At 34.4% G+C, this 17,065-nt stretch overlaps 3 protein-coding genes across 5 annotated transcripts; 2 read left to right on the forward strand and 1 right to left on the reverse strand.

Annotated features, from left to right (window-relative positions):
- Nucleotides 1-2,771: 2,771 nt before the first annotated feature.
- On the reverse strand, nt 2,772-9,401 carry LOC116776653 (ankyrin repeat and protein kinase domain-containing protein 1-like). Its single transcript, XM_032669894.2, has 10 exons — nt 9,238-9,401; nt 5,909-6,024; nt 5,563-5,717; nt 5,346-5,478; nt 5,032-5,214; nt 4,798-4,903; nt 4,544-4,681; nt 3,985-4,076; nt 3,728-3,877; nt 2,772-3,441 (listed from the first exon to the last, which is right to left on the reverse strand). The coding sequence occupies exons 2-10, from the start codon at nt 6,017-6,019 to the stop codon at nt 3,121-3,123; spliced, it is 1,389 nt and encodes a 462-aa protein (XP_032525785.1). The 5' UTR covers nt 6,020-6,024; nt 9,238-9,401; the 3' UTR covers nt 2,772-3,120.
- LOC116776675 (uncharacterized) lies at nt 9,369-16,805 on the forward strand. Of its 3 annotated transcripts, none has more exons than XM_061525596.1 (6): nt 9,369-9,484; nt 9,618-9,731; nt 12,086-12,254; nt 12,419-12,585; nt 12,851-13,017; nt 16,293-16,779. In XM_061525596.1, the coding sequence occupies exons 2-6, from the start codon at nt 9,636-9,638 to the stop codon at nt 16,489-16,491; spliced, it is 798 nt and encodes a 265-aa protein (XP_061381580.1). In that variant the 5' UTR covers nt 9,369-9,484; nt 9,618-9,635; the 3' UTR covers nt 16,492-16,779. The 3 variants fall into 3 exon arrangements, with proteins under 3 accessions (XP_061381580.1, XP_061381581.1, XP_032525817.1); XM_061525597.1 differs by having other exon boundaries at nt 9,390-9,484; nt 9,621-9,731; nt 16,293-16,805; XM_032669926.2 differs by lacking the exons at nt 9,369-9,484; nt 9,618-9,731 and adding an exon at nt 11,063-11,091 and having other exon boundaries at nt 16,293-16,805.
- On the forward strand, nt 14,391-16,076 carry LOC116776674 (leucine-rich repeat-containing protein 34-like). The gene has a single exon (XM_032669925.2). It carries the CDS (start codon nt 14,524-14,526, stop codon nt 15,883-15,885), a length of 1,362 nt encoding a protein of 453 aa, XP_032525816.2. The 5' UTR covers nt 14,391-14,523; the 3' UTR covers nt 15,886-16,076.
- Nucleotides 16,806-17,065: the final 260 nt, after the last annotated feature.

A 17,065-nucleotide genomic window follows, 5' to 3' on the forward strand; every position in this document is an offset into this window, starting at 1 on the left:
GTAGCTGAAGTCAAAGGCATCATCATTAAAAATATATTAATATTACTGCGTAATACAAACTCCTCAGACGGCCTCACTCAGGAGCCCTCGCGGTACAGCGTTAAGACCTTGTGAGAGTTTACAATACTAGTTCGTTTTTCATTACCATAATTTGTAGCCGGAACTCTGACCACGTTGTTATATTATTTAGGTTAGATTTTGATCACTGAAGCTGTTGCTATTTATGAAAATAAGATTAAGTCAGAGGAAGACGTTAGAAAGCTCTAAGATAACTTTTTTCAGAGAGGGAGACGTCACAACACCTTCACTTAATATCGAGTAAAGGAATCAGTGAAAAAATACTTTAGTTGTCATGATATCGTCAGACAGGTCTCGAGATATTTATATCTTGTGAGTAATTACCTAACAGATCTGAACTATTGAATCGTTATAGAGTGAGTTTACCACACTCCCCTACAGATACATACCTCGGGTGACTAGCTTTGCCACGAGGACAACAGAATACTATCACTGGTAAGGATTGTACGTGCATTTAACTAATAATCAATTTATTGAGCAAATATTATGGTTTCTAAATAATTCATGAAATTTTAATCCAACTTTTTTTTAAGGCTTTTATACATTATTATTGATAGTTATATAAATATATGAACAAATTTTCTATCAAACAAAAATAACATATATTGTTACCGGTGAAGGTAGTTCCATAGTTCAGGATGTGAAATAAATTGATAATTACTTGTATATGACTTGTTATACCAGGACTTTATATTATCATAATGAGGTAAATCATACAATATTATTTATTTAACTTATGTATTAGTAATTAAATTTACACAGAATATTTTCGAAAACATCAAAATGTTCACTATTGAGGTATAATTTTGTTTTAACTATTTATTCTGTTCCCTGAGCTTCTCCAACTGTTGTCTGAAACAAAAATAACATTTATAAGAACAATATTCTTTATAAATCTTTGTGTTAGAAAGATAATTACATCTGAAAGATGTTACATACAGCCTCCGGTGATATTAAATTTGCTTTCTTAATAAAATAACCTGTAATTTTTGTTATAAATGTTTGTAATAACTTTGTCACACTTGCTGTAGTCGGTTTTATAAATTACATGTACCCTTTTTCTCATTTGATATTTCGACTGAACTATTAATTTGTATAATATATATATGTATATATATATAAAAAAGGGAAATACCCTATAATACCCTATAACAATAAATACACTATAAGACCATCCCGTCCTACCTCAACTGCTGACTGAAGTCGTCCTGGACAACATCATCCTCCCAATTGTCTTCCCAAACAGACACATCCTCATCAACAGCCTCCTCTGTTCCCCAGTCTAGAAGATATATGTTACAATAAGTTAAATATCACACATAATATCTGGTTACCAGATATACAAAAACAGTTGAGTTGTAGGGAAAAACTATATATTATATACAATGTTGATAATAACAAACAAATTAAAATTAATATATTTTGAATTGTCTGTAATTGATAGGTTACACATACAAAACAAAACACATTGAGAATAGAAAAATAAGATTTCCATAAATATTCTGCTAACAAAGCCTGCACATGTATACACAATAAGCAAAAAATGAAATTTTATTTCTTAGCGTAATGCGCCGCGCATTACAAACAATGACGTAGCAATACTTACGTTCCGCTGGAAACTCTTCAAACTCATCATCCTCCTCCAGAAGACCGAGATCAACCTTCTGTTTGTCTGACATTTTATATATTATAAATTACTTAACGAAATCAAGACACTGTTGCAAGACAACGCTAATATGTTATTAGACATAAATTATATGTCAAGTCACGGATTCTTGAAGTTTGCTTCAGAGTTGCCAGCTCATTAACAAAGAAAATTGTTTGAAAATTGCTTTATTGTTAATAAATATTGTTTTAATTGTTAATAATCTTAATAAAACATTTTTCAATAAAAAAAAAAACAATGTGAGGATCGACCAGAAACTATATATGAATATTAATTGCATAGAATTATTTAATTTTAAATATCTTAATGAGATCTAAGATTTTCGCGAGTATTCATTTAAATGAAACTAGTATTATTCGGATTTACTACGCGGATTTTATTATTTAAAAACTACATAATCCCGACGTACACCTCGTCTGCCCGTGATCACGGTTGCTGCAAAGTAACCGAAATCCGAATAATACTAGTTTCATTTAAATATCTTACTGAGGATATCAAAATCGATTCCTTCTGTATAAATTTAAATAGATGATAAGTGAATATTGGATTTTATGTTTCACATCTTTTTTTTTGTAAAAGGACGATTATTTTTCAATAATATTTTGATAATGAAACTTTTCAACATATAATTTAATGGTCTAAGTTTTTAGTAATGACTGCGATTCTGAGTTTATAAACATTTATTTTAACACAAACGAATACGAACCAAATACTTAAAAAAAAAATGAAACAATATATCCACACAAAATTTATTACGCATACTTATGACTATGAAATACAAAAACCAGTCGAAATAAAACTATACGTGTAATATAGGCGATAGAATCACCAAATATTACAAGTAAAATACTTACAAATAGACATATCACAATATATCACATAGTAATTTATCAGACTACGACAGGAGATACATCAGTTTAAAATATATATATACTATTATTTATTTTATTTATTATTATTTATTTATTATACATTTTTAATATAAAATCTTCATGCATAAATTTTTTTTCAGATTTATTTTTGATAAAATTCAGTTGTTTATTTCATTACATATATTGTACATAAATCTTTTCAGTACACTATTTCATAACTCAATATAAAAAAATAACGTGTTTTTTTTAATTATACAAGTTTTTCTTCAAAATATATTTCTAATTCTATTTGTAGCGCGCTTATCGACAGCTACTAACTACTGCGTAAATTATATTTTCTTTTTCCTTAAAACAGTAAAATCCGAGTAATTTTTATGTTATTTCAAAAAAATTACCCTCAACGCCTCACAAGCTGCGTTATGGCAGCACCAAATAAAATGTCAAGTGACAGGAAACGTTCCGTTCTACGAAAATGATAAAAACCAATATTTTTTATCGTATAGTTTAACTGTACTCGAAAAGTAGATATCTTTGGAGAGTTTTGGGTATTTCGAAGGTTTTGATCGCATGAATCAATGTCGGACCGAAGAATCTCCGGAAAAATATCCGGGCTTGAGCCAGCAGGCTGATGGGTGTTTTGGCGCGATCTATCAACGCCTGTTTCTGTTTTGGTTGCAGGATGTTATTTCTTTTTATCATACACAAGTCGAAGGCTTCGGCAGCTTCTAGAAGGAGATAGAAGATGTGCTGGGACTCCACTGAAGTCACGTTCTGGAGGTGGTTCAGTATACCGTCCGGGTCTCGGAACTGAGTTTTCATTATAACCTGCAAGATAAAAATATTGAATTAATGTACTCACATTAAAGAGTAATAGATGGAGTGTACATTCTTCATTCTCGTCAAAGAATAAGAGACGCTGCTGCTTAAGATTTTAATAGACTGATGAGTCTGAAATGTTTTTCTATTTCATGGTTAACCCGAATACCATGGTTTCAAAACACTTTACCTTAAGTTGTTTCTTTATTTTAAATAATATTAAATTAGAATTAAAGATTTTCTAAGATTGTCGCGACTTGCTGTCACTTAATCTCAGTTCTCGAGTCTGTCTCACCCTCGCTCCATATCTCATCAGCAGCCTGACGGTGTCCGTGCAGGGTTGCAGGTCACCAGCGAGCAGTTCCGCCAGCGCCGGTCGCAGCTGAGCGCCGTCATCCTCATTGTACACCTTCAGGTTGGGATCCGCACCAGACTCGAGGAGGATCTGTAGAAATATTATGATTTATTTCATCTCGTAGGCCAACTCGTTTAAATCTTCGAGCTGGACATTCATAATATATATTTTTGGGCTCACAAAGCTTTCATTCTTACCCTGACTAACTCCTTTCTCTGCGAGATGCCGTCAGAACAGGCGACGTGTAGCGGAGTGCCGATCACAGAGCTGGAGGAATTCACCTTAGCTCCTGAAACATTTATATTCCATATTCTATGGCGCTTGTCGTAATACTAGTTACCAACAACTTGTGAAAATCTAAGCCCAAATATATAAATGACACGAAGGAAACCATAACATCTACGTCATCGTTGAAATTTGTTGCGACCACCTATCGCATGTTTCATTACGACGGTGAGAAGTGGGGGTAAAGTTAAAAGCGCTTCTGATCAGCGTAAGTCTATATTGCAGAGCCAAAACTACATATCTGCTCACCGTGATAACTTATCTATTTTTATTAAGATTTTAAGAATAAACACACGGCTTCAAACCAGGAATCCATACAAGGAACTTACAACTCCACACAACTTCACTAGCACCGTGTCCATTATTTATTTATTTATTTATTTTACACAAATAGAAAAAACCTATGTATTAGTGATTTTTTTTAAAATAAAACCCGTATTGATTTCCTGTAGTACATCATAATATACTTGCCAGCCGCTATCAACATTTTGACCATGTCGACGTCTCCCTTGAGTATCGCGAGGTCGAGGGGACTGGGCTTGTTGTAGTCAGGATCATAGTTCACCCTCGCTCCTTGCTTTATTAACAGATTAACCACGTCCGTACAGCCTGTGAGATTAATTTGTTTTAATACCGTGCTAAAGTATAATAAATGAAAACATTCATTAAATTTTATGTCATGCATGCATGTCTGTTGCATGTGCATGTACATCTATTCCACTGACCCCCGAGCACAGCATAGTGCATGACAGTCCTGTAGTCACTGCGAGCGTCCGTCGCCGCGTTCACATCAGCTCCAGAGCTGATCAACAACAGCACTGACTCTATACCCTGGAAGAATATTACAGACACGTGTTGTGTGGGAAAGAAACACGCTGGGTCCGGGATACAAGGCAGTGACAAAGGTCAGGGTTGATTCGTTAATTGAATGGTTTATATATGCTATTTTGAAAATTTACCTTTCTCTGCCTGGCAGCCTTCATCAGCGGTGTCAGACCAGCTCTGTCCCTGGAGTCAGGGTTGGCTCCGAAGGTCAACAACAGCTCTAAATATTCGGGATCCGATACGAGATTAATCTCGGAGCCGAAGAAGTAACGTTTGTTAGGGTCAGCCCCGTGTTCAAGAAGAAGACGAGCCACGGCCTGGTGTCATAGATATAGAAACTCTAGTTTATAACTTAGAAATATAATACAAATTCAAGATATTCAATATATTTATATTAAAAATATGGAAAATTCTATAATATAAAGTTTTTAATACTTAATGAACATACGTAATGCTTGTTCCTTATGGCCAGCCTCAGAGGTTCGTCACATAAGGTGGTCCTGGGGAACTCCTCGCCAGTGTCCGGTCTGTAGTCGACAGCTGCCCCTGACTCCAGCAGAAGTTTTACTAATTCTGTATACCTGGACAGTTATTAATAAAAGACTTCAGTGTGATACAGGTCCATGTTTACCCGACTTTAAGTACAGTAAAGTGGTAGTGGGTACCCATGTTCAGCAGAAAGATGTAATGCGCTGTAACCACAGTCGTCTGTGGCGTTGATATCACAGCCTCGGACCAGGAGGAGACGAGTCGCCTCCAGGTTGCGCTGCCAGATAGCGTAATGCAGAGGGCGGAGACCTTGGGTGACTGGCTCGTTGACCTTTACGTAGTAAGTACATTTTATTTTATTAGGAATGTTGAAGTGTCCAGTGTTTGAAGAATGGTTTAAATAAGGTTTGGTCACAAAACCCGAGTTTAATAAATTACAAATAAACTATAATTGAAGGTAGTTTTAAGTTCTTTTTGGTATTTTAATATTTGTTATGTTAAACTCGTCTTTTAATTTATAACCTTCGCTCCACACGCCAGTAGGATACGTATTTCATCCAAAGGTACCATCCTGATGATGGAGTCGGCCAGCTCGCGCTGAAGAGACTTGTCAGTTATCACCTCCGACGGCATTGTCCCTGGAAACATTATAATTTTGACATTTAATACAAATAGTTAAAAAAATCAACAATAGATGGCGTTTATAAAAACCGTCTAATAGATCGTGAACAAGCAAAAAGTTGTCTCATTTATAAAAAAAAATTGACGCTTAAAGTAAAGTATTCAAATAAGACGAGATTATAAAGGGAAATATCCAGAAACACAAACTTATTATTCAGGGTCAACAAAGCTTTGTCGAATTAAAGTAATTTACAGTGTGATTACAAAATTGGCGGTGGACATTATTTAATCGGTCGTGACATGCGGCGGTCTGAGAGTCTGGCAAACAGCAGTAATGCGATGTGGAAGCATGTGACAGCATCACATGCTTACCTTTATCACTCAGAGCGAACGACTTATTGTATCTAATAAAGAGTTACCTGCGCATATAAAATATACCACGCGCTTGTATTTCAAACAGTTACGTCATGTTTGATTGCAGTACAAGGATTAGTTCATATTAAAAAACAAAGATGGCGCTAATCCAAATACGTGACTATTGTTCATAGATTACTTACAAAGAATCTCATCGGGCGCTGACAGATTTGTTATTTTAAAAGATAGTCTCACATAAATAATAAATGCAGTTAGTATAACAAAAGTGTATACGTTTTATTTTCATTTATAGGTCTCTTAATTGTGTACAATTAAATACGTGTTATTGTACGGTGGTATGTAGCAGAATGATTAACAGAATGTGTCTCACGCTGTACCTACGGGAAGTCGACTAAACCCGGCCGCGAACTCCCTTGGCTCGGCGCCAGACTTACAGACGCAGAGTGTATTCCGCTTCAATTTTTAAAATGTTTTACCTTGAAATTAAATGAGCTACAAGACAACCACGTGCTTTTGTTTACAAACATGACCGAGCACGTCTTAATATACAACGCATTCGACCGATTGGAACGACATTTATAATACATCGTCAACAAAATTATTTCTTACACAATCAACAATAAAAAGTCACAGATCACATGTTAAAGCTGACCAAATCATTCGGGTTTGTGACTGAATTTAATTTTAAAGATGACAATCGTACAATACTTTACAATAGAAATGCATTTCAATGGAGAGCCAAGTTGTGTTAATATTTTACTTTCCCGAGCTCGTTTCAAAACTTTCCGACATGCCCTCAGTTACATCACCTGGCCTGTACAGACGCGTTCTCAGCCAAGTTTGCGTTTAATTGATTGACTTATTGAGGATAATCCTACTACAACTAGACTGGATACATCATGAAGTAACAGACATTATCATGACTTACACGGAAATGTCTTTGTCACAGTCATTTTAACAAGAAGTTACTTTAAACAATGGAAAATTCAATTTATAAAGGACGAGACGAATACTCTAATGATGCTATGGATTCCCCGCGCGGGTGCCGGGTCCATGAAGGAGGGAGAGGAGCTTCAATAGTGCCTGTGTCTTGTGATCCAGGTGTAGGTTTAAAAGGCCCTTACCTCACCTCACCTCCACCGTCCAAGCTCGTATTTATATATATTTATTATAAATACATGGGGTTGGGTAGAGGAAATTGAAAACGTAATTGTTGTTAAGAATAATTTCAGACAATGCTATCAGTAACAGAATATTAAAATATTTTAATATTCTACCTATTGCACCGTCGAATTCCCGATGATAAGAAAACTTATTTATGTATAAAACTTATGTATGCTATATCGTTTGTATATATTCATATAGTCTTGTGTCATTTAAACATCAAGTGTACATGACACTCTCGAACAAGAAATACCAGCAAACGTCTGCCGCACCTGGAGCTGATGAAGCGGGTGTAACTTTAATAATATCAGTGATAATTCAAGAGAAATTAATACAATCCCACAATGCCAAGTTTATGACTTGCATCATGAGCGACCGAGACCGCCAGTAGATGGTAACAGTGCTTACTAACAGCTGGAACTTCATCCGGGGACTTTGATGTACAATAGTAGCATTAGATTTGTCTAATTTGTAATTTCTAACACGAGTTATAAAAAGAGACTTAAGCGTTTAGTTTTATAATAAAAAATTACAAGTATATACATAAATAATTCGTCTTAATTTAACAACAAGTCATTATTAGTGTCTATATGTAGGTATTTCGTGTAAAATCGCGGGAAGAAAACAAAATGGCGTACAAATACTAAAATAAAGATCGGGCTATTGACCGCTACCTTGACATACTGACTACAGAACACAAATAAACACACACACAGACTGCAGGCTGGTTAAATACTTTGTAATATATATCAATATATATTAAGACTATAATATTTAAGACATTTAATGTCCTCTCGCTGAAACTTGTTTATTCGTTTGTGCTACTGAATCTATAAACAAAATTTAAATCACTTGAATAGTCTTTTAATATACAAACTAATTTGAAAATATTTATAACAAACTAAACCAAATTGTAATTCTCCAAATAGTTTTTATATGAAGGAGTCGACGCGACGTAATATGACGATCGCTTTATAATATTATTGTTTTATAATCTATGAGACGTTTTGATGATGTTTTTTATTTTCTCCTCGTAAGTGTGTTTCGAGTAAGTATTTGCCAACAAATTGTATGTCATCGACCTATTTACGACAAGGTTAACCGAAGCTGTGACACGGCGGACCAAATAATAGTAATAATATTATAAAAATAATAAAAAAATAACTGTCTAAAACCGACTTGGAAAATGAAACGTATATGTATATATTAATATTAAGGCCTGTTATTTCGTTATATTTTCATTCATCTGTATTGCAGACTAGAGAAATAACCGGTTGTTGTTTAATAATAAATAATTTTAAAGCGTAACGTCGAGCCAAAACTGTGTTTATCCCCCGGGTGGCGCTGTTCTACGCACCAGCCTCTTTGTTTACAGCGGGTTCATCGGAACTTTGGAGAGCTGACACTTTTCCTCCATCCAAAATATATTTATTATAAGTTAACATTAAAATAACTTAATGTTCATGTGTATAATGTAAATAATATTAGTACTAGGAAATCGTTTATGTCGAACCACTAATTTATAGATATTTCTTATAATCCATATTTAAGTCTACACAAAACAGATTTATATAATGAATACAAAACTCCGTTTACTTCTTATTTTGTTACTCAACATCGTGACTAGCCTGGTGTTGTTTAGATACTAATATATGTTACTTAAAAGTAGACAATGACAGCATTAAACTCACCAATTCCGACGATAAGTCCAGCAGATTACACAAACGCTTAGCTTAGATAATGTTACGTAAAATGACTCTATTTATACTTGTTCCGTATTATTAAATAACTCTTTATGGCTGAGATTCACAAATATGTTTAAAATCAAACGATCAGTGTAACGGTCGACGGTGGACTGTTGCGTGCGAGTGTTGCGGGACAGAACTGGACACAAGCCAAGCTGGAGGAACGCCAAGTACGAAATACACAAGTTTAAAGGTAAATGTGACAATAACGGACTTCAGCAAGGATAAGGAAAAAGAGAGAGAGGGAAAAATAAACATTACTGTCTGAATGCTTCTACAATGTACTTGTATACATTACATTGAGGTAACTTTCGTTTCGTTTCCAGAAGATTTCTCACGTCGTGATGAAGAAGCTCCTCACCTCACGAATCTTCCCAGGATGGTTGAGAATCCAACCATCTTTTTACGAGAATCAACACGGCACAGAGGATACTGTCTCGGTAGCTAATGCCCAACTCTCTGGTCACCTTCCCCCTGGAGACTCTGACTGATGAGACTGTTACAATTACTTTAATTACAATTTAAATTTTTAATTATTAATTACAAATTACATTCATTTAATATATATTTTACGTACGAGTGCTGTTAGTCGTTACACGCCCTCTCACCTCACACAACAAGACGCATGCGGGAACAACGCACTTACAAACGATGGCCTCCGCTAAGAGAAAGATCTCATCATCTTCACAGGTATTAGTAAACAAAGGAACTTCCTCCAGCGGTTCAGGTGTTCCAGAAGTATTCCAGAACTTACTTTAATACAACATAACTATTCCATTACTGATCTCTTTAAAACTTTTTAACTCTATACGCCAGGTTGTCTTTGTGTGTATAGCTGTCCTTGCATCGTCGCTTTCAAGGGGATAGACCGATTTCGATGCGGTTTTACTGGTGGTGCTGAGCATTGGTACTCAATATTATCTGTTCTTTACCATAAATATAAATATTCTATCAATTGTCTCACTCGTGAAGCGCGTCGTTATAATCGTTAACTTACAGATGTATTGTTTTTTTAATTTTTACAATTCTGTTTCACTGTTAAATATACAATTTAACTATTACTTATTGTTTAAATCTTCCAAATCTTTGTTGTTTATAATCTTTCTTAAGTGCATTATAAATTTTGTGTATTTTTTAATTTAACTTGTTATAAAATATCAGTATTTCCAACAACCCGCTTCCACATCTGATAATAATCTGTTACTAACTATTATAAAGATAGCGACATTTATATAAAACACTTATTTATTTTCGTTGTAACAAATAAATAAAATAAAAACGTTCTTATATTGTCTCTTCTTTATGTTTTTTCTCGTGTCTGATCGTCTCTAAATACATATTATTTATACAAATTATTGAATACTTTGAACGTAAAACCTCTGATATTTTTTAGTATTCACGATATATCGTGTGGGTTCCGCACGTCACGACATGTCGTGTGTTTTAAAGGAGATGTAAATTCCGCTTAGCGGTTTGAATTAGCTCATGACGGCTTTATTATAGGCTGAGGGCACACTGGTGTCGTTCATTATAAATATATATATAAATAATATCTCTAAATATTTTATATGTAAAATGTATTACTGTTGCTGTCTAAGTAAGTATACTGATTCACAACTACATAGAAACGGATGATTGTCGACGAACGTGACATTATAATGAACGATATTGAAAAAAATATATTATACAAGATATCTTATTGAGAAAATGCTCCCGGTGCGCCCCGGGCGTGTTTCATCCCTCAGCTATCAATTCCGTCAGTTAAGATCTAGGAGTCACTCTGACAGCAACCAAATAAGGGTGAGTGTTTTATAATAAACAAACTAAATAAATTTCAAAGACCTAATTAGATCTATTAATAATTAATTACTTTTTAATAATATATTTTTTCGCTTATAATCATGAAAAATTTATGCGACAATACTATAGAGATATTGAAATTGATTTTTAAACGAGTGTTATAGCTGTGTTTTCGATTGATTGATAACAATAATGGCAAATCGTGTGTCTTGAAAAGACTGTCTAGGAAGGGTCTAGGAATTTACAAAACAATTAAAAGAAAAATAATTTTGAATGTCTTCTATAAATGTTGTATAAGCGCTGTGTCAATACAACACACACAGACGGTCGAATCAATATATATATATATATATTATTTACTCCTTTAAAAACACTCGGGAATCCTTGACTCGAACAGTCATCTCGTGGGGTGAATATCATTTAGGTTTCATCAAAATTAATTCAAGTCTTTTATATCAAACTCGGCCCACTTTTAGATGATAATTCACTCATTATACCATCAACTTTTCATTGAAAGACTATATGTTCTATAATGTATTTAATACTGAAAAACGACTAAAATCTCAATATTAATTAAAAATATCATTAAGTGTATCTGTATTTCTATCATTACACATTTCTCTATTATCAAACACTAGTCACGTCGCCTTACTTCTCTCAAACACATGTCATAACTCAGTCAATACATCGTAGGTAGTATATTTTTTTAAACATAAACATTAGTGAGGAGTTTAGTGAAAAACTATTCAACAAGTTTATAAAATAGAGCGACGGGCATTGTTGAAACCTTCCGTGCGAGTTTTATAACACGGACGGAATAAACCTCTGATAGGAGACTGAATGAAAATAAGCCATCGGGTTTAAATTAATGTATCGATCAGTCAGCGGTTACATAGGAACATCAAAAACGTAAAGATGGCAGTTAGTTTGAAAGACGATAGGAACGTTTGTATTTTATTATATTTTTTATACTTAATGTATATGACATATATAGATGGTGTTCCGCCGGCCCGAGTCCCTGCCCCTGCCGTCCACGTGGCGCAGGTTCACCGTCTGTAACACTAACCTGGTCGTCAGAGACCTCACTGAGGACCTGCGGGAGACGGCTGTCCAGCTTCTGGTCAAGTACTTCACGGCTCATGAACCGCCGTGCAAATATATCGGTGAGACTCGGACAACTTGAAATGCGATACGATTGTTGAGAGGGTTCAAAGGAAAACTCGTGATACATTAATAATACGATACATTATCGCAGTTTTTCTTGATGTGGGTTTAGTATCGGAGACATAAGAAATGTGCATACACATAAAACTCCTTTATTGTTTAGAAATCAACAAACATCCAACAGCTTTGGGGGAATTGGAGAAGTTGTGGAGGAAAACCATAGACGACCAGCTCTCGATAGTCTGCGTGAAAGAAGACGACCCCACTGACGTCATCGGAGTCAACGTCCTCACGGTCTCTGACCAAAACGACAAGGAGGAAGAGTTTAAAGTGAGACGTTGCTGGATAACTTCCAAGTAGTGAAGATTACAAAATAATATATATTTATATATAATCAACTTGTTGCGAAAAGCAAAAATATATATGCTCTCAATTTTTAATTTAATTTCTATTAAAAAACATTCAAAAAGTGATTTAAAAAACAAGTTTAATTGTGTCCTCGGTGAGCCTCAAACAGACATACAACACATGTTTAAAAACTTGCCTTTAACCTAGTCATCACATAACAATAAATTGTTCTCCCTCCTCATCGCAGACGGAGGACAAGATCTGGGCAAAACTGTTTGGAGCCGTGGACCTGGTGACGCGAGCCGTGGACGTGTACCAGACCTTCGGCGTGGAGAGATATCTGACGGCATACGGATTGGTCGTGGATCCGCAATGGAGAGGCTGGGGCATCGGCAAGGAGATGCTGTTGGCTAGGTGCGATTTATGTTCGATGATATATTATAACTAATCACAAACCTTGCTTTCACACAGGACGACTTCTTTCGAAAAGAAATGAATCATTATATACTTAGTAATGCTTTATCATTAATTATCAAACCTAAACAACGTTTGGCCAAATGTTAAAATTAAGAATATATAATGTTAATATTGTATAAAAAAAAGTATGTGTAACTTTATATTTAAAGCCTTTCACTAAACATATCAAGGGATACACGATACCTAAAACAAACTGTTTTTTTTTTTAAGTTTTGTCTGTCTGTTTGTTACGTCTAATCTCTGGAACGGCAGTACTTAGCTTCTATTTAAACGACATCAATAAAAAGTTCACAATTCTATTAAATGTCTGTAATGCTGTCTCTGTTTCTGTTCAAGGTCGTTTTTCAAAATTATATTTACAATCAATAGTTTAATTGTCCAGGGACAGTTGTATTCACCAAGTCAGGGTCTGATCACGGGATCTGCGAGAAATAGAATGGAACTTAATAATGATGATAACGAGGACCTCAAAGACGATTCATTATACGGGCAAACCCGGGAGCTGGTTCTAATATAAATACACAAAAATTAATAAAGTTAAATTCATCAAGATCTAATCAGTTACAATAACAGTTTAAATAATATTAAAATTATCATCTCGTCTGTCCGTCTTCACGGTTATTTTTAAAAATTTTAAAATAATAAAATACGCGTTGTTATAATCCGAAAAATATTAGTGTCATTTAATATAATTTAAAATATACATTCGTAATAATTTTCGCATAAAAGATAATGAATTCGTCATTTACTAAACAAACGGGTAAATGAAACACACATGGCAACACAGACATTAAAAATGACACAAGTTTTTTAATGTTTTACAAGTATCTAACGCTAAAAAATATACTAACAAGACTTAATATGATAGTGTCCTTAGTTTAATTAACTGTAGTTAATAGAATATTTAATACTATTCAGTGTCTTATTATGTAGGTAATTAAACTTCAATGATATTTACAAAACATAATAAAAATTCTAAACGTGTTCGAGCATTCAATCAATAAATTCAATATCTGCCGATGGTTCCGTAATGAGACATTTCTTCGAGGTATTTCTCCTCGTTCTACGTTGGGAGGATGAAATTCCATTATCCATCACATCATATAAATTCCAGAAGAGGAATTCCGAATTCCAAAATATTTCACCGCAGTGAAGGTGATAACGGCAATAGGTCACTTTTATATAAAAGAGCGTTACGAGGTTTGGAATATTATGGAATTGGAATTAATAACAAAATATGTCGATAATATTTTAGTTAAATTCCTAAACTTACTACTGTATATCATTTTTTTTTTCAGTTTTTTTTTTAGTCGTCTTTAATTTCAAATCTCGTTGGTACAGCTTAAGTGTCATTGTCGTCTTACGTCAAATCCATCACAGTTTTAACAAACGATGAAAATGAAACTAAAATTGTAGATCGTTAATAATAAACCAGATAAAAAAATGAAAAAACCGACACGCAAAAGGAAATGCATCTGCGATACTGTGGCCATTTTGAAAAAGATAACAGGAAATCCGGAACCATTGAGTTCGACGGAAATTAACAGCATACGCCTGAATCTTTTCACTGAACGTAACTCGGACGGCACCGGGTACTTGGTGCTGAGAGGTAAAGACATATATGAAAAATATAACAGAAGAATTTGTGACAGCGACGTGAGAGCTATATGTCTTTACTTAAAACATTCACCAAGAATAATAACAAAAGTCGACCTGAGTTACAATTCCATAACGGATACAGGATTTTTTAAATTGTTAAAAAACGTTCTAATAAAGGGCAGATCCAGCGTTACCAACCTCAATATTATGAATAACAATATCACAGAGTTGTCTATATTGAACCTGTCGAAGTATGCGAAGTTTTTGAAACTTAAATATCTAAGAATTAATGGAAACGATTTCGGGACTAAAGGCGGCGAATATTTCGCCGATCTATTGTCGAATAACAGGAGTATTGAATGTTGCGACATCGGGGAGACGGGACAGACGTTAACCAGTGTTGCCCACATCATCACCGCCCTGCGCTACGATCACGCTGGCAACACTACTTTAAGAGTTTTCGATTTCAGCCGAATTATTCCATTGTTCAATAGATACTCGTATGAAACAAAGTGGCTCGCTTATCACATCGAATATTTATTAGAACGAAACGATACCATCGTAGAGTTACATTTACAGAAAAACGAATTAATTGGACACGACGTAGAATACTTAGTGCGAGGTCTGCGGAACAACAAGACGTTGCTGTACTTGGATGTAGGATATAATAAGATAGGGGAATACGGCGCTGAATTATTCGGACAATATTTATCTGAGAAGCCGCAACTGATATTATTGAACTTAGCGGGAAACGGCATCAGGGACACAGGCGCCAGAGCTCTCAGCTTCGGTCTCCCATATTCAAGAATACGTGCCTTAGACCTGGGACACAATAAAATCACCGACGACGGTATCCTGTACATTCTGAACACGATCAAGAAACCATTTTACATGAGATTCTTAAACTTGTGGGGCAATGACATCGGCGAGACGACGTGCGGCGTCATCCAGAGGATGTTAATAAGTGGGGCTCTGTTCCAACACACGATAGACGTCAGGTTATACTCGGTAGACGGCGTCTTACACGCCGCCTACTACCCCAACCCGGCCAACAGAAACAAACATCTTTATTACAACGAAATGGACTTTGGATGCGAACAGCCGATATATCATATAAAGAGGAACGTGTTGCCAGAGAAAAAAATTGTAAAAGTCGACTGCAAACAGAGACACAAGCTGGATAAAACAGATAAACATCGTTTTTAAACGGACTTTTTGTTACTAGACGAAAGACTGTTTATATTTTTTATTTATTTTTAATGTCACGTGAATATTGTATTTTAATTGTTTAGATTTTAATTTTATATCTTTTTTTTAACTTCATTTTATTTTATTTATAAATATTTGCTTTATTATGTCTGTGGACTTGTTGTTAATACATGTATTTATAAAATTTATTTAGTTGTCTTATTATCCTTATAATAGAGATATTCACACTTACCTGGCGACTATGTTTCGAAATATAAATTATGAATGAATATTAATAATATGGCTAGTCTTCAAAGGTTTGGGAGCGTTTGTTACATCTGGTGCCTGAATATTTATGAACAACCTAAAAACGAAGAAGAAATGTCACGAATTCCTGATAGCTAATAAATTTATTTTTCTTCAAGAATCCCGCTGTGCAAAGCTCTCGATATAAAGGTGACAGCAACCGTATTTACCGCGGGGGCGTCACAGGCCGTGGCTAGGAAGGCCGGCTTTAAGGAGCTGTACAAGATCTCCTACCAGGAGTTGGCAGAGCAGGGCTACAGGTTCCCGGGTATCGAAGAAGACACGAAATACTCCAAACTGATGGCACTGGAAATTTGAATGTTGCAATTGTAAAAAATATTACATGAAATTGGTAATCATTTAGTGTTGTAGACACACTGACTCGCTTTAGATTTTATCGTCATATACTATATACTATTATATATTACACTTAAGTACGTTGGATTTTAACTCTTCATTTAACATAATATACTTAATCTTAGTTTTTTCTTGCCACGTGATTGTATATCTAAATATTAGAATTTATGTTAGAACATTTCCAGTAAAGATGGACGCTTCGCTTCACTATAACGTTAGCTTGTAAACACTCAAATGCGAAATAATTTTTGTTCACTATAGATGTGTTTAAATTGATAAATATTTAAAGTATTTTAATTTTACTGTGATACTCAAGATCTCCTTATAATTGTTTAAGTTTAATTTTTTTTACATTAAAGACACATTTTATGCCCATTTATTTATAGAATTTACTGACAGAATATTTTTATATTATTTTAGTTGACATAGTTTATAGTAATTTGTTATACAAGTACTTTATAATTAAGTTGTATAAGATAAGTTTATAATTACTTTTCTTTTTAAGAGATTATGTTGTTATTATTTTATATTGTAT

Source organism: Danaus plexippus, chromosome 30 (genome assembly GCF_018135715.1).
Source record: "Danaus plexippus chromosome 30, MEX_DaPlex, whole genome shotgun sequence".
In the NCBI taxonomy this organism is placed as follows: Eukaryota; Metazoa; Arthropoda; class Insecta; order Lepidoptera; family Nymphalidae; genus Danaus; species Danaus plexippus.